Genomic DNA, 17,073 nt, shown 5'->3' with positions numbered 1-17,073 from the left:
AAGTGTAAGAAACCACCACACAGCCCCACTCGGTCAGCGTGCAGCAGGGGCCGTGACAATAGTGGGGCTGAGACAAAGCCGCAGCCCACGCTGCACACACTGGCGCCTTGTATGTCTATTTACCTCCTAGAGTGGTTTATGCTAATTTATTGGCGAGCGGCGACCACTCCTGCATACTGATTCGCCTCCCCGTCTTTCTGAGCCGGGGGCCCTCGTCTGCAGGGGGGGAGTGGGGTGACCCCCTCCCGGTGGCGCCCCAAGAAAGGATGCTGCAGCGCCCGCGGGTCCCACCCCTGCCAAGCCACCGCTTCCATCGCATGGTGGCTCCTTATTTCGGGCCCTTTTGGTGACGAAAAGGATGGGGTGCCGGCTCTGTCCCCTCGTGCGGGGACCTTTCAGCTGCTCGAGCCGCAGCGAGGGGAACCAAACCTTAGGCTGGAGCCACGGGCACAGACAGCAACGCTATAGATAGCTGTGGAGACAGCAGGATTTTCATATAAATATCTCGCTGCTGTGTGCCTGTTCTGCTGACATGTGTGAGCATGGGAGGGTGCTCACAAGTCAGGAAGACACTAGAAATCAGGATAAAATTATTTTCTTCTTTCCTGAGTGCTTACATTGTGTACTATTCTTTGCCGCACAATGGTTTGTTTCGGCGCTGGGACGTGGATTCTCAGGTCGGGTTTTAGTGACTACTCCTTGAAGGCAAAATTTTCTTCCTCCCTTGAGAAGGTGTGGTGCTGGGGAAGAGCCCCTGTGCTGCCCATGGGTGTTCCTCCAGGCAGGAGGACAGCCAGGCCCCTCTCGCAGACCACTGCCTTCCCAGCTGAGGGTTTTACAGGGCATTTCTGCATTCCCTCTGCCCAGGGTGGAAGAGTAAATTGGTCCTGGTGGTTCAGGACTCCCAGGAGAAATGCAGAGCTGTCACCACAGAGCACCCTCCAAGCACCAGGCCAGGCAAAGCCAAGATTTGGGGGCAAAGCCAGGAGAAACGACCAAGGCAAAAGAAATGAAGCCAGGAACAATTTGTTTGATGCTGAGGACTTGCCATATGCAGCACGGGGAGGTCCCCGATACCTGGCCACTGCTGCGAGGGTGTGAAGGGCTTTATGCCCACAGAGGGAATATTGGGTGAGGGTTTTGCAGGTGGTACAGTGAATGAGAAGGCAGTCTGTCCAAGAGGAAGGGTGTAAGGAAGAGCAGGCCAGTAAGACGTACGAAGTACATCAGACAGCCTTCAGTCTCCCCAGGGGAGGATGCAGGGTGGTGGGCTGCAGCCCCCCGGCTCTCCCAGCCCTGACAGGCAATTCCTGGCTGCACAGCAGGGCAGGAGACCTGCCCGTGCAGTGGGATGGCACACACCACCATCCCATGCTGGAGGAGAGCCCATCTTGCCAGAAAAGTCATTTTTTTTCATCTGCTTTGTGTTGCTCAAGCTCTGGAAAGGGGCTGCGTCGCAGGCACGGATCCGGCCTTTTGTGTTCCAACCCTGAAGGCCGGGGATTTCTTTCCTTTTTGTGCTGCTCGGAGCAGCAATGACTTTCCCAGTCCTTCTGGCATCTGGTTAGGCTCACGAAGGAGAGCCCCACGCTCCCCCCAGCCCCCTGCCCGTGGGGCAGGGCCCTGGGAAGGTGCCAGCCCCGAGCCTGGCAGCCGCAGCCCTGCCTGCACCGCTGCATGCAGGAGAGGAGGGAGATGGATGTGAGCACCATGTCTTAGGCGAGGGCACCTCATGGTGGCAGCTCCAGAAATCGCCAGGGAAGCCTTTGTTTTAGCCATTTCCCTTTTTTTCTCGCGGGGCAGTTTGCCCTGGCTGTGGCTGGCAAGGAGGAGAGGGTGCTAAGGAGCAGCGTGAGCCTGCAGGGACCAAAAAGCTGACCCTGGCCTGCAGATCCTCCTCCTGGCTCCTCCGCCACGTCCCCTTCTCAAACCTGTGCACGGAGGCACCAATGTGTGAAGCCGAGCCCGGGTCTTGCTTGGCTGCCCGCGAAGCCACATCCCCAAGGCCCCTTTGCACCCCAACCCAACGGGATTTGGGGGCTGTGGGGGTGCATGGGGCCGGGCTGGGGACACCCACAAGTGCGGCAGCAAACCACAGACATTTAGGGCTGAGCCCCCCACCCTGACACCCCAACCAGCCCTGCAGAGGCTTCTGCAATCTTCCCTTCCCCTGGGGCGAGCAGCACAGCGGGAGCATCCCCAGGGCTCGCCGGCGAGCTGTTATCTGCCAGTCAAAGGCGTGTGAGGAGAGAACCTCCCCCCCAAAACAAGATGTCTGGTGTGAATCTCCTGATCCCGCTAACCCGTGCAAGCGTGCAAGCGGCAGCCCCGGGTCTCGCTTAGCAACAGGGCACGGAGCAGCCCGCGGCTCGCGGGAGAAAAAAGGGCCTTTTCTTGTCGGTGAAAGATTCATCGTCGGGCTGCAAGTGGCCCCTCCCCTCTTTCAAATACTTGTCAGCGGGGAGAATACAGCTTAGATACTGGGCTGATCAGATCATGGCTAATCTGTTATTCCTGCCCGCTAAAACTGCCGGAAGACTTTCAAACAACTTCACTGGGAGTGTGTGCGGCGGGAGGGAGCGGGCGGAGGCGCCGAGCCGCGGGCAGCCCCGCGCCGCAGCCCCTGGGCACCTCCTGAGCATGGGGTGCGCGGGGTGGGTCCCCTGGGGATGGGGGCGATGGGCTGGCCAAAGTGTCCCCTGTGGATAGAACCGGGTCCTCCGGGTTGCGTGGCTCTTCTTCCCAGTACAGCTGTTTTGGGGACGTTTGTTGTTGTGGAAGGGTGTGTATCCGGGAGCCTCAGCGATGCAGAGTGTGCCAAAAGGTGGCCAGCTCAGAGGAAGGTGTCTTCCTGGTTGTTCCCTCCCTCCAGGCTGACGTATTTGTAAAAAAATAGACCAGACAAATCAAACAACTCATATTCAGTGGTTTGCAGGAATTTCACGTGGTGGCCCGCATTCTGCTCTCCCACATGCAGGGGTAAAGCAAGGAGATGCTGTTAGCAGGAGAGGAGGCAGCACACTCACATACACCTCCTACAAGCACTCCTGCGCCCAGCACCTGGGCCAGGATGGGCAGCCAGCCCAGGGGACAGAGGCGATGCAGCCAGTGTCCCCTGGCTCCGCTCAGCCGTGTCCTCGCTGCTCCTTTTCTCTGTGCTCATTAGATCAAGCTGCTGTCACGCCAGTGCCCCGAAGTCCCAGCCAGCAGCCCGGATGGAGCGGAGAAGGACAGCGGGAAGGCAATGCTTTTGGCTGGGAACTGAGAACCAGAGTACTTGGGCCAAAGCCATGGATTTTACAATCTTTTATTTAAAAAGTAGAATTTTAAAATTAAAATTACAATCACGCGCTGTTCTGCCTCTCCCTGAACGCTCTGTGTGCCCATGTGTCTTGCCCTGCTCCCTACCTCTCTTGCTGCCTTGCCCTGCTGCAAAGCCCTGCCAGCCCAGAACTATACCTGGATTTAGCCCAAATCTACTTCTGTTGGGCTCGGCGCTAACCATGGTTATTGTGCAGAACCTGCCATGGAAACGGACCCTCGGTGGGACAGCTCTGCCTGTGACAGAAAGGAAAACTCCCCTGAAGTGGTCAGAGCTCATGGGAGCCCATGGGAGGGGGACGGGGTGCTCAGCGAGCCTGGGGACAGGGTCACACCCCAGCAAGCTCCTCTTAGTCAGGAATAATTAATTACCTTCTCGAGGATCTTAGCTTCAGCCCTTCCCTGCTCATGCACCAGCCCAGGAGAGGAGGGAGGGAGGAGACGGCAGCGAAGAGGGTAGAGAATTAATTGGACATTGTTGGGAATCGCCTCCTGGTTGCTGTCAATCTTGGGAGTGAACAGCCTCTTGTCTCACTCAATAGGAACTTTATATGCTCCTTTAATCCTTCAGTCCGTATTGTCAGGGCTTCCCCCCTCCTCCTGTCTCTCCTTCCCACCGCAGGACTTTTGATGACCCCAGCTGTCTGAGGCAATACAAAGAAGCCCCTTAACTAACACCCTGTGATCTATACAGGCAATAAAGAGGCTCCCCTTGACAAGGATTTGCGGGCAGAATATATGCAAATGCTGGGATGTGGGTGGGTGGGGAGGTGTGTCGCAGAAGCCACTGCGTGCTTTGGCACAGCTCCCGGCCCTGGGACGGGGTGAAGGGGAGATGTGCAGGTGAAGGAAGGTGGCACACAGGAGCTACCAGGAGAGCCCCTGGTCATCCGGGCTGTACGTGAAGGCATGCAGAGGGGACACGCGGTGACATCTGTACTTTGTTCCTTGCTGTCCCAGGCAGTGTGGGGATGGATGCCTTGGGTAGCAGTGAGGACATGAAGAGCTCTGCATGCGGCTGTTACAGCAGCATCTCTCCAGCTCTTGGATGCTTGCAGCCCATCCCTTCCTCCTGCAGTACGGGCTCCTCTCACTGTCACCCCTTTCTCCATGTCCCTGCAGGCTCAGGACACCTGGCAGTGGCAGCAGGCAGCTCAGCGTGTGCATGACCAGGCTCCCTGCCTGCTCACAAGGATGGCAGTGCAGGCAGCATCCCCCTGACCATGGATGGGTGGTGCCACCTCTCCTCCCCTTTGTTCACCACCTCTCCTTGCAGGTCTTGAGTTTTTCCTCTCTTTCCCAAGCCAGAGGGGCAAATCCCCTGGCATGGCAGCCCCGTGGTGAGGAATGAAACCCAAGGAGCAGCAACACCACGTCTTCACATCGACAAGCATCTGGAGGCCACAAGTCCTCGTCAGGCTCCATGGCCGGGGCATGGGGTGTCCCCAGCAGCCCAGGGACACGGGGCCGGGTGCGGGCACCGCGTGCTGCTCCTCGAGAGACCACGGCCACCTCCTGAAGTCAGGAGGCCATGCTCCTTCCCACATTAGCACATGAATGGGGCTGGGGGGGGGAGAGGCGGGAAGGGGGGCAAGCCCCCACTGTCCACTCAAGCAAACAATTTGGCTAGCAAATTGACATAATTACAAGGGACAGAGAGAAAAGAAAGGCGAGCCCCCTCCCCTGCGCTCCAGAGGGCCCGACCCCTGCCGAGTTACTTAGACCCTTTGTGAGACTCAATGCTAGGTACTGATTAGGGAACGTATGCCCTTTTCAAGGGCCCTAAGTGATTGGCTGCCTTAATCTGATTACAATTTACAGCACTCCTGAAGAAGGGGCTGGAGAGCCTTTCACACAGGCGTGGACGCACCAGGTCTGACACGCACGCACTCGCACCAGCACAAAGGTGCGTAGACGTGCAGAGCCGTGCCACAGCCGGGCGGCTGGCACGCGTCCCCGCGGGTGTGATGAGGGGCACACGCACGTGCAACGCCGGCACGCACCCACAGACGTGCCAACGCCACCGGGCATACGGTGGGTGCGCTGCTGTGGCATTCAGCGAGCCAGGGCGTGTGTGTCTGTGTTTGGAAAGGGTGGATGTGCGTGCATGTGAGATGTGCTGCAGCGTGTGCACGGGGACAAGGGGCTTTGCACACGTTGGCACCCCACAACTGGGACAGCCACCGAGGCTTTGGGCGTGCAAGGGGCCCAACCCAGCTCCCATCTGGGGTTACACCACGTACCTGTCCCCACACAGGCACACACGGGCACAGACACAAGCACATGCCCCCTTGCCACAGATGGGGATCCTCTGCAGGGATGCAGGGGACCCCACCAGTCCGCACGGCCATTCTCCAAAATCTCTGCAGCAGCTTGCAGGAGCGGGAGTGTGATCTAAGCCCACCACCTGCCTATTAAAAGCAGGATTAAATGGTGCCGTTCCCCCCTCCCCACCCCCTTCCCGCTCTCTCTAACATCATCCCCTTGGGGAAACCACCATCTTTACATTAGATTTTCTTTTCTTTTTTTTTTTTTCTTTTTCTTTTTTTTTTTTTTCTTTTTTTTTTTTTTTTAACCTCTTTTCTGCTTCGTGCTCCATAGCTCCCAGGGGATTAGCAGCCAGGCTGGCCCTTCCAGCCTACTTGAAGGCGGGTTGTTTCAGCCAGCCCCCCCATGGGAACCTGCCCCAGGACAGCTTTGGTCAATGCCTCCGGTGCTTCCCAGCCAATTTGTACCACCTAATCCCTGAGGGTATCAGCAGCTCCTTTCTCACACGTCCTCCTGCCTGCCAGAGCAGGCCAATCCTCTGCTCCCCGTTGAGAAACCCTCCGTCCACTGCTGGGGCCGTGACCGCACTTCAAACACGCTGGCCCGACCTCAGCATTGTTTGTCAGGGAATTAAAACTGCAAGGCCGGCCCCAGAGAGTGATTTAGGTACTGAGACCAGACTGAGCCCTGCGAGAGCACAAGCAATAAAACGCTTCACTGCCCAGGAGTCTGGGCAATTCAGGTGTCTTCCCACGAGGAGGAGGCAGAGCCCAGAGGACAGGGAGTGGGCTTGGGGCTCCTTCTGCCCACACGTGCATGTGGAGCAGGACCATCTCCTGCTGCTCACAGACCTGTCTTGATGGAGATGTGTGCTGGCAGCCTTGTTAAAACAATAAGGGCTACTCAGTTTTTTTTTTTTTTTTTTTTTTTTTTTTTGTTTACTGAATTCCATGGCTCTTTGCAAGCTGCTGGGAAGAAAGACCAGAAGCTGTAGGAGCTGGATGCAGCCTCCCCACGGTGGGACACTACCTCTCCGCCCTGCATGGGGCTGGCATGGCTGGACACATGGCCAATGGTCAAAGCCCCTCTTTTTCCCATCCCTGTACTGGTTCAGGTTGGAGAGGGCTAACTTGGGTGAGCCAGCTGGACAATGCAGGGCAGGAGCAAAATTGTCCTGGCCAAAGCCTCTTGAGTTACAGACAGCAATGTCAGTGCCTGGCATGAGATGGGGGGATCTGCTATTTAGGGATGCTGAACTGGTAAATTGAGGGACACCCCAAGCTCATCCCAAGGGGAGGCCTAGCCCAGGAACTAGGAATGCTGCATTTTAACAGCGATTTAGCTGAATTTCCCCTTAGACAATAAAGCCCTTTCCCTGAGTCCCATGCCACCACTGTGCTCAAGACAATTCCTGTGGAGGATTTTAGGCCTTTTCTTTTTTTGCTGCTCCTCTTTCTATCAACAGCGAGGTTGTCTCAGGGCAAGCAGAGACAACCCTGGTTCAGAACAGAGCATCTCCTGTGCCTGGCTGTCCCCGTCCCTCGCCATGGCGGGGGAACACAGTGTTTCGGCGCCTCCTCCTCTGTCACAATGTTTTTCAGCTCCACCAAGCAAAGTGTCCAATTAGAGCAGAGCCTCTTGCTTCCATCTTTGCCGACATTTAATTAACATGCTGCTGCTGGCAGCCGCTGACAAATTCCAGAAACATGTTGTAAAGGGTTTTTGTCTTTACCCAGCATGGAAAATGAGGGTGTCATATCCCAAGGGGATGTGAATAGCTACTTTTGACTCCCCCCCTCAGGTGTGAGAATTACAGCTAGACGCGGTGAAGAGACCTATCAGCCCTCCCACCTCCTTTTTTATTTTTTTCCTTTTTTTATTTATTTTTTTTTCTCCTGCTCCTCACACATCACCCTGGAAAACACACAGGTTTTAGGCCAGATTTTCACTCCTGTCTCCTATAACTCTGGCTGAAGCCTGATGGCCTTGCCGGCTGGAAGGAAGTGGGGTTAAGAGATGGGGCTGTGCTCTCTGCCTTTGGGCTCTTCCCACTAGAATAGCACTGTGAAGCGGGAGGAATGGTATGATAAAAATGGAAGAAATGGATGAAACTGAAAAAGAGGAAAGGGCCTTGTCAGCCTGTGCAGTACAAGCAAACAAGGCCCCCAAAGAGCTGATGCAGGCCTCAGCAGAGCGACCAAGAGGAGATGGCAGTGGGAAGCACACAAATGCATTGCTAGCCTCAAAAGCGGGCCTCGGGCAGCAGTGTGAGCACAGGACAGCCCCTGCACCCCAGCACCACCTCCCCAAAAGCACCGTCCTGTGCTCCCCACAGAGCTTCAGCCTTTGCCAAGGACAACCTGGCTGCTGTGCCTCTGCTTTTTTATCAAGGGGATACATTATGAGAGAGCCATTAGAACAACATGTGTTTATTTTATTCACAGGAACTAATTACAAAACTGAACCAGTGGGGCAGGGTAGCGGGGACCAGGGCGATTTCTCCAGCCACCGGCTGTCTCCACAGGGGCAGGGTGGCGGGGCTACCCTGGCAACCGCCATCTTCCCGCCGCCGGGGTAGCCCCGCCACCCTGCTGAGGTGGCAGCCCCAAAAGCCGGTGGCTCATGGCGAGGCAGGCTTGTCGGGGTTGTGCATGTGGTACACATCGCTCTCCTCGTCCTCAGGCACCTGCGGAGCCATGCAGCCCCCTCAGCTCCGCCGCAGGCCCTCATGCGACGGGCGGCAGCGCCATCTTGTGCCTCCCGGCCCACCCGCCACCACCCCAGGCCTTACCTCCCAGTAGATATCATCCTCGAAGCAGTTCTCGTCGGCTGCATCACCCCAGATGGGCAGCTTCAGGATGGCCCCTGGAAGAAGCCAGGGAAGGTGGTGGGCAAGTCAGGGGCACCCTGAGCACGTCCCTGGGGTGCATCGCTCAGGGTTATCCCCACCGATCAGGGCTGATTTTGGGGCGCTGCCTTGCTCGTGCAAAAAGATGCCCAAGTGGTGATGGAATTTGTGTGGGAAAGGGGTGCTCCCCAGTTCTTGGCTCTGCAACCCAGTGCACAGCCCCGGTGCTGGGCTCTGACCCTGCTACTCATGGCCCTGGGTGATGCCAGAAGAAACCGCGCTGGTCAGGAGATTGGGAAGGAGATGGGGTTTCTGCTGTGCTCCCGCTGCCCACGGAGTGACAGCAAGGACATGTTGGGTGGAGAAAAGGTCTGGGTGGCCAGAGTCCACTCTTCTTAGCAGCAGTGGTAATGAGCCAAGCCCTGATGTGGTACTCAGTGCTAGACCAACACAACCTTCCATCCCATCTCCCTGAGAGGAGAAGATGAGGCTGTGGTCTGACCCACATCACAGCGGAACCCCCATTTCTCTATTTGACCTTGCTGGGATTCAGGCTCCCCCCCTCACTGCCCAGTTTGGGCTTTTGGGGTTGTCCTGTCTGTAGGGAGTCAAAAGTGGTGTGAGCAGGCCTGGGGCTGCCCTTTCTGTACAACAGATGCAACCCTTGCAACACAAGTAGGAAGGACTTGTCCAGCCAAGGTGGCAGTATGTGGAAGTCTTCATTTCAGTTGCAGGCTGGACTCAACCCTCACCTCTCCATGTTCTCCTCCTGCTTACCTACAAGCCCCCCCCCCAGCGAAAGCCATCAGCAGAGACACGAAAATGCCAGCTGCCTGGAACCCTCCTTGGACACTGGGTGTCCGCGTCTTGTAGCTGCCAGTGAAGTCAAATGCCTTGATAAACCTGCAGAGGATGGAAATGGTGAGGATTGCTTCTGGCAGAGATCTGCCCTGGTGGAGAAAGGTTGTGCAGAGCCAAGGTAGAGGAGCTTTGTTGCCCTGCTCCCTTGAGGGCTCCTCCCTAGCCCCATCCCTCTTCAACAATGGAACAGGAGAGTGTTGCAATGACACAAAACACTGTTCACTTCCTTCTCTTCTGGCCCCCGGCAAAACTCTACCTAGGAGGAGTACAAAATATAAACATTTCTTTTGTTTCAGAACTTCAGCCTTACTGGAACCCCAAAACAATGCACAGAATAATGCCAAGGAGTGGGGTATGATTCACTTTTTGAGGATGCCAGAAGTCAGCTACAAAATATTCGCCTTTCTTACTTGAGTAAGCCCAACATAGTCAGTGAATCCCATGTTTTTGAGGGAAAAAGGGACAACTCTGGATACAGCAAAAGCTATTAATTGCTCCTCTCTTCCAGCCCATGAGCCCTAGGTAAAATCTATTCTTGTGGATGAGTTTCAAGCTTTCTTACCCTTCCTTTCCATATACATCCTCTGTGGCTGCAGCTGCAGTGATGGCTCCCACAATGCCCCCAATAAGGCCTGGCATGCCGTGGAGGTTGTGGATGCCACATGTGTCCTGGATGTGCAACCTGGACTCCAAAACAGGCTGAAGGGAAGGGAGGCGGAGAGATCAGAGACATGAGCACAGCCCTGGAAAGGATTAGTTCCTTCCATGGAGGACTGGGATAAGCAGAGAAAGAAGATTGGTATTATGTGTCCCATTCAAGAGTTGAGGGTTTGTAGACAACGATGTGAATGAAACTGAAGGTTAAATAAGAATTTATCCTCCAAACACTCTCCTGTTTGGAGACTGAGCCTATCTGAGCATTTTGAGGCAGTTAATGGAGTAAGAAGTGCATCTCCCTAAGGGACAGCGGAAAGCACGATCTCTCAAAGGGAAGTGAATCCATTCCTGGTCTCCTTGGCAGGACCAGGGCTGCAGACCCCCAGAGCAGCACTCACCGTGAGGTAGACATACCCCACCGTGGACACGATGCCACAGATGAATCCGACAATGAGGGAGCCGTATGGAGTCAGCATCATCTCCGCGCTGGTGCCCACAGCCACACCGCCAGCCAGCGTTGCGTTCTGGATGTGGACCTGCAGAAATAACCGCCCCGCCTTGGCATCTCAGAGAGATCCCGATTGTTCAGGGATGGTGTAAATGGTAGAGCAGGAGAATCTGCTCTGAAAGTGCTTCCATAGGAAATATCAGGGCCCACTTTACAGCTCGTTGGTGAAAAACAAGAGGAGAAGAACAGGCAGCCTCTGTCGGTAGTACAGGCACACACAGACTCCCACTCCCTGTACCACACACGTTCTTTGCATCCACCAATCTGGGTGGGGAGTTGTGATGAGATGGAAATTGTCTCACCCATGTGTCATGCCAGCTCTGCTGTCACACAGCTGTACGCCCACACATATAACACGTACAAGTCAGCCCCCCGATTGCTCACAAGCTGCTGCACAGGCCCCGCTCAGCTTGCTGGGGAGCGCTGCCAAACGTGGCTGTGCATCATGCCCATCAGTAGCTCTCCTGGGAGAGCTGTCTGAGGTTCGCCACGTGCAGGGCATCAGCCAGCACCTAATGAACACCAGGACTCACCTCCCACCTGCTTTTTCAGTGCACCCTCTGGCTGGAGGCTGGTTGCACCACCATGTCCCACAACACAGTTCAGCAAAGGACACAAATGTCACTTGCTTCCTGGGCCCTTGGTCAACCTCACTGTAAGTCCCCTGGGCAGCTTGGGGCTCTTGGCTCCCAGCTTACCATGTCCAGCTTGCCTTTCTTCTGCAGCATGCTGGAGAAGGCCATGGTGGTGAGGACACAAGCAGCCAGCGAGCAGTATGTGTTAATGGCAGCGCGGTGCTGGGCATCCCCGTGCTCAGAAATGGCTGAGTTAAAACTGGGCCAGTACATCCACAGATAGAGGGTACCTGGAGGGATGGGGAGGAGGGGGCAGAGAAGAGAAACAAAAAAGAAAGAATACAAGAATTGAAAAAAATTCTAAAGGAATATATTTTTATGCAGAGGGAAGTTAAATCCCCAAGTCCTGCTGCCCCAGAGCTGTGACCCCACACTGGGACCAGCACCAGGTGGGGCTGGCAGAGGAGGGGAACCAAAACACTGCCTTGTTTTCCCAGACACCACCTGATCTCTGGCACTGATGAGGGGAGCTGAGTAGTCCCAAGGTGTTGAGAACTGGAATAGAGTGCTTCTCAGCCCCTGATCCTGGTTTTGCTCTGTTTTTTTCCAGGGACACAAGGAGGAACCAGCTCTCTGCAGCTGAGTAGTATGCACATACCAGTGAAGCTGAGGCTGCAGCTGACTCACCGATCATAGCGAAGAGGTCAGAGTGGTACACAGAGCCCTGCTTGTCCTTGCTCTGCTCCAGGTTGGGTCTGTACAGGACGCGTGTCACGGTGAGGCCAAAGTAGGCTCCGAAGGTGTGAATGGTCATGGAGCCACCTGCATCCTTAACCTGCAGCCATGGGAAAGCAGAGATTCATTTCTGGAACCGCCGCTCCTACTGGAGATGAGATGTGGTCTGCATCCAGCCCAGCTGGTCTGCCCAGCTGTTTTTCCAACCTGCATTCATCCATGGGGAGAGGGGGACTGCCTAAAGCCTTACGTGAAGCAGGTTGAGGAGGATATACTCATTCACTGCAAAGAGCGTGACTTGAAACAAGGTCATGACGAGGAGCTGTATGGGGCTGGTTTTGCCCAGGATGGCCCCAAAGGCAACACACACAGAACCCACGCAGAAATCAGCATTGATTAGGCTGGAAAGTGGGAAGGGAAATTGTGGTTTAGTAAGGAAATGCTCCTCATAACTCACCCACACCCAGCTCTAGAGATCCCACCCTAAGACACGCAGGTGGTTAGAAGCCAGCCCTGGGATTCCCACTGACCTTCCTCCCAGCCTGACCTATTGTCCAGGTAGGGAGCTTCCCCCCAAACTGCTTCCCATGGAATAGTACCATGGGAGGTGGCACCCCAGAGCTCAGATCTCTCCTTACTTCTCCACTCCAATGAGGATCTTCCCGTTCTGGAAAGAGTGGAACCAGCCTTGCATCAGGAGAGCCCACTGGATCCCAAAGGCGGCAAGGAGGAAATTGAAACCCACGGCTCCGAATCCATAACGCTTGAGGAATGTCATGAGGAAGCCAAAGCCCACAAAGATCATCACGTGGACGTCCTGGAAAGCTGTGCACAAGGAAGGAATCGTCAGCTCTGAGAGGATGGCAAGGCTGCGAGTGCTGCTTGAATTTGGTGGGGAAAGAAAACACATCAATGGCAGTAGGGAGGAAATTCAAGGAAAATGTGTGTGTCTGTCCCACTTCCCCCCATTTCCAAGTCTGAAAATGTCTTAGGTTTCAGAAACTGGATTTTTCGTTAAAAAGTTCAGCCTTGAAAGCCAAAAATGTTTATTAAAAGCGGTGTGCAGGAGAAGACTGGAGATTAATGGAGTGTAGAAAGGAAAACATCTTTCTATTCATGTTTTCTTCCCCTTCTTAAAAACAAAACAAAACAAAACAACTCAGAAAACATCACATGAAATAAATATCATGTGAAATGAACAGGGTCTGCCAAATATTGTTAAAACCACACAAATGGTCATTTTCGGTAGGCCCATCCAACATAGGGTCCACAGGGTGATGGCTCGGAGCAAATGTTTAGGGAAAAATAAAGGAAAAGGGGAAGTTTACAAATACATTTTTAATTGCCGCTGAAATCAGTGGCAAAATACCCTTGAGAACAGGATCCCACCTTGCGAGATTTTGAGTGCTTAAACCAGAGAGACCCAGTTCTTCCAACAAGTGCTCATACCTGCAAACTGGAGCCCCTCAGATGCCCTTCCCTGGGGGAAACCGTACCTGCATGAACCTCTTGAGAGAAATACTCGGCGCAATAAACCTGCTGTACTTTTTAATGCTAAACGTTTCTTTCAGATAAGCATCACTTTGCAATTAAGTGAGCTGAAACGCTGCGTAATTACGAGTTGAACCATGCAGACCCTCACACTGGAGGCCACTCCAGTGAAAAAACAAGCAGGACATGTAAGAAGCTCAGGGCAGAAGAAATTCAGCGATTGAGGACCTGCTCTGCCCCCGATCCTCTGCTGGCCCTTTGGCATCCAGCAGCCCTGGATCTGCTCCTTGGGGACGGTGGGGCTGTAGCCACTGCCTCCACTATGGGCTGGGTGAGGATTTGGGTGTGGGCAACTGCAGAAGTCTTGGCTTCCATCCTCTGGTGCTTTACAAGATCTTGCAACTTGAGTGAAGACGAGCATTTGGACAGGCTCCAGTGATGTGGCGTCAGGTTGTGGAGACAGGTTAATTCGCTGGGTTTCAAAAATCCCCCCACCTATGAAGTTACTCGTGAAAAATGGAGAAGACGAGATCTGCAGCTGACCCTGCTCAGCAGAGGTCACTTCAAGCAGACTTCTCCCCAAGTCCTAAGAGGTGGTCTTTGTAACTCTGGTTTTACCGTGCAGTCACACGCTTTCTATCTGCAGCTATATTTATTCTCTCCATCTTTTTTTCTCAAGCATAAGCAGCACAATACGCAGCTAGAATTATCCTCAGCCATTTGCATCAAATACTCCTAATTTCATCCTGAAAGCAGAAATACACAGAGATAGGGCTGCGGTCTGCGTGCCCTCGGAAAAGGCAGAGGATCCCTGCTGCGTTAGACCCTGCCGACAACCAGGAGGAAAAGCAGGTCTTTCTTCAAACTGCATGCGGTCTAAAGCCTTTTTCTAAACCTTGCCTTTGTTTTCCCTTGAGAAGAACGACACTTGTGTTACATGGCAGTGCCATGCCCTAAAGGTTTCGTGACCTTGCTTTTGCGGGAGGGCAATTGGTGTCGCTATCCAGAGGAGACATTTGGGCTTTGGGAATACAACCTGTGCCAAAGGATCTGATTTCTTTTCCCTGGGGAGCAGATCATTCATTCCTTATGGAGTATCAACGTGTGATTCAAAATGAGAAGGCACTGTTGTGCTGCCTGGAGTCGATGGCACCAGTGACACGACTGCACGAACGCATCCTGCATTTCATAATCACTTCAGGTCGTCACTGCTCGCCCACTGCAGCAGCTTTGGACAGGTCCTGCGGGCAGCAGCAGTCACAGACGTGTTAATACAAACGCCCCTTGGGTGTTTAACCATCGTGCTCTCTTCTAAACAGAGCTGGACGGACAGATCGAAATGCTCTGGTTCTGCCACCTTGCTGTGTTGGTCTGTCCTTGTAGAGAGGATTTTTCTGATTAGATACTGGAGGAAAAAAAAAAACTGTTCTTTGGGTACGTGAGCCCTTCCTCAGGTCCGGAACAGAAACAGAACTCAAAGCTAACCTGAGCTAAGCAGCCGCTTGTAGGTTGATCTGGTTGTGTGAATCCACTCGGCCGTTTGAGGAGAGGATATCTGGTGCTGCGGAGCGGAGATGGGCGGTGAGGACAGTAGGGGTGCAACGCTCTGAGCTCCTACAAGCTCGTTCTGGCCCCCCTGGTGCCTTCCCAGCCCTTCAGCCACAAGGGTTTCTGCGCAGCGGCTTTCTGCAAGCAGCTCGGTTCTGAACCAGCTAATCCTCAGCAGCCACAGGTTTCTATAGCTCCTTTGATTTAGCAGGTGTTTTTTAATGGAAATGTTCTAAATAGATGCATGACTCAGGCCCGTTGCTTCCTTGGAAACAATTGCCTGCAGAAGCAGCCTGCTCCCGACGGCTCACAAAGGAGATGACCAGCCCTGGAGATCAAAGGCAGCCAAGGGCACTGCCTGGCCAGACGGGCTTCAGCCACCTGGGCAATCCCCGCAGCAATCCGGCGCGGTGGGCGATCGGCCCTGGGAAGCTGGCAGGTTACGAGGAGTCTGGCACCAAAATGGCAGCAACTAAAGGGTAATTTGCTCATGAGGGGGAGGACGTAGGAAGGGGAGGAAGATGTCACAGGATCTCAGCAGCCGTTCCTCCGTATGCACAGGGAAGCTTGCTCTGATCCAGAGCCGAGGGAGGGGGCAGCAAGCCGAAACTTGCAGGGTGCTGGGAACACGTCAGCCCTATTCTTGGAGAAAAGACGTCACGTACTGGTGGCACGGCACCCTGCCAACAGACCCCCGGAGCACCGGAGGGCCACAAGGCTTTTCTCACATCCTTGGGTGCGCCCTAGAGCAGCGTCAGGGCAAAGCCCAGCTCTCCAACAGTCAGAGGAGACATCACCTCTGAGAGGCTCTGTCCGAAGCCAGATATAAACAGGGAAGACAGAAGAAGCACTTGGGAAGGGACTATCCTACTGAAACCTCCCCAAACCCTCCCTCTACCTTCTCCCCAAACACTTGGGGCAACAAAAACATGTTCTGGGTGGTGCGCATATGCTGAGCTCGTTGCAATGGAGATGTCGGAGACCTGTGACACTGCCTATCCCCAGCCATGTCCTACAGCTCTTTCCTCCTGCAAACCCATCCTGGGATGGCGTGCCATTTAAGGTGGAAGATTAGCCCCGTGTCTGCTGCCCTTCTGGAGGTCTGCCCTTGCTTCCCCTCCTGGCAAGGGTGGTGGTCTCCAAAGCCCACCCTGGAGCTTCAGCCTTCAGATCTGAGAGACACAGTGCTGTGGGATGGGATGGGATGGGATGGGATGGTGGACAACCTGCACTGGGACTGGGCTTCCTGAATACTCACACGGGTATCGGAAGTAGAAATCGTTCTCGATGTCGCTGGTCAGGTTCATCTTGTGCTTCTCTTCCTCCCAGTGGGCATCAGCTTCGGGGCCGAAGCGCACAAAGACGCCGAAGAGGATGATCATGGCCACCTCCCAAAGGAGGCAGACGAGTGGGAGCCGCCAGCGCATGTAGGTGTTCTTCGCCATCCCCTGGTGCCTTGGCCGCTCCATCCGCAGGTACACCCGGTGCCCTGGCACGGTGTCAGCCCGCGTCCCCGTGCCTGGCCGTCACGGGAGACATATATACGTTGGGGAATGCGAGGTGGGGCCCAGGGAGGTGCCTCCAGCAGGATCACATTTCAGACACGGAGACTCCCAGACTGGCTCTCTGCTCTCACCCTCCTTCCTCCCTGGGAGGAGAGCCGGGGCTCCAGCACCTCTTCTCCCAGCAGCTCCTGGCAGCAATGAGCCCTGCCTCCCTGGGGGACTCCTAGCCGTGGAGCTGGGTGTCCTGCCCCCTGCTCTGCCCTGCCCCACAGCCCTCCCCGTCCCTTCTCAGAGCGAGGCCAAGCGTCCTGACCCTGCCACCCCAGCAGCCTCCCTGCTCGCCATGTCCCACTGCCCTCGCCCCTCGTTTGGCTCCGCAAACGCCCTTCCCCATCGCCAGGGCAGCCTGAGTCACTGGGCGCAGGTCCATGAAGGTACGTGGGACAGTCCCAGGAGGAAGAGGAAGATAGATTCTTCCAACCAACCGCCAAGATCATGCACAGGCACGCCGTGGCCCTGCCAAGGCTGCCATATATCTGTAGGGACGTGGAGCTGACACATCGCATCGTTTCCAGGAGTGGATTACCCAGCGTGTCCTCCTGGCAAGGCGAGCTGAGCTGGGGCTGCAGGAGCCGGGTGCCAGAGATGGGACTGGAGAGCTCAGCGCTGCAGCCCTCAGCTGCAGGCTAAACGTCCCCATCTCCAGCACGGGGCTTCCTTTAGTGTTACATTGAACACAACCCTCATTTTTCCATC

At 54.9% G+C, this 17,073-nt stretch overlaps 1 protein-coding gene across 1 annotated transcript; it reads right to left on the bottom strand.

Annotated features, from left to right (window-relative positions):
* Positions 1 to 8,024: 8,024 nt before the first annotated feature.
* RHCG (Rh family C glycoprotein) lies at positions 8,025 to 16,850 on the bottom strand. The gene is made up of 10 exons (XM_035336240.1): positions 16,071 to 16,850; positions 12,412 to 12,598; positions 12,024 to 12,174; positions 11,726 to 11,873; positions 11,162 to 11,328; positions 10,354 to 10,491; positions 9,861 to 9,997; positions 9,225 to 9,340; positions 8,381 to 8,463; positions 8,025 to 8,275 (listed from the first exon to the last, which is right to left on the bottom strand). Exons 1-10 carry the CDS (start codon positions 16,279 to 16,281, stop codon positions 8,210 to 8,212), a joined length of 1,404 nt encoding a protein of 467 aa, XP_035192131.1. The 5' UTR covers positions 16,282 to 16,850; the 3' UTR covers positions 8,025 to 8,209.
* Positions 16,851 to 17,073: the final 223 nt, after the last annotated feature.

The sequence above is a fragment of the Oxyura jamaicensis genome, chromosome 10, assembly GCF_011077185.1.
Source record: "Oxyura jamaicensis isolate SHBP4307 breed ruddy duck chromosome 10, BPBGC_Ojam_1.0, whole genome shotgun sequence".
Classification (NCBI taxonomy): Eukaryota; Metazoa; Chordata; class Aves; order Anseriformes; family Anatidae; genus Oxyura; species Oxyura jamaicensis.
Note: the sequence above shows the minus strand (reverse complement) of the source record. Positions and strands in the feature narration are given on the sequence as shown.

Excerpts from the sequence above, each read along its gene's own strand:
- RHCG (XM_035336240.1), bottom strand. The coding sequence starts at position 16,281 with ATGGAGCGGCCAAGGCACCAGGGGATGGCGAAGAACACCTACATGCGC. Across the intron at positions 12,175-12,411 it reads ATCCTCATTGGAGTGGAGAA|CCTAATCAATGCTGATTTCT; the intron begins GTAAGGAGAGAT and ends CCCACTTTCCAG. Across the intron at positions 11,329-11,725 it reads TGACCTCTTCGCTATGATCG|GTACCCTCTATCTGTGGATG; the intron begins GTGAGTCAGCTG and ends CCATCCCTCCAG.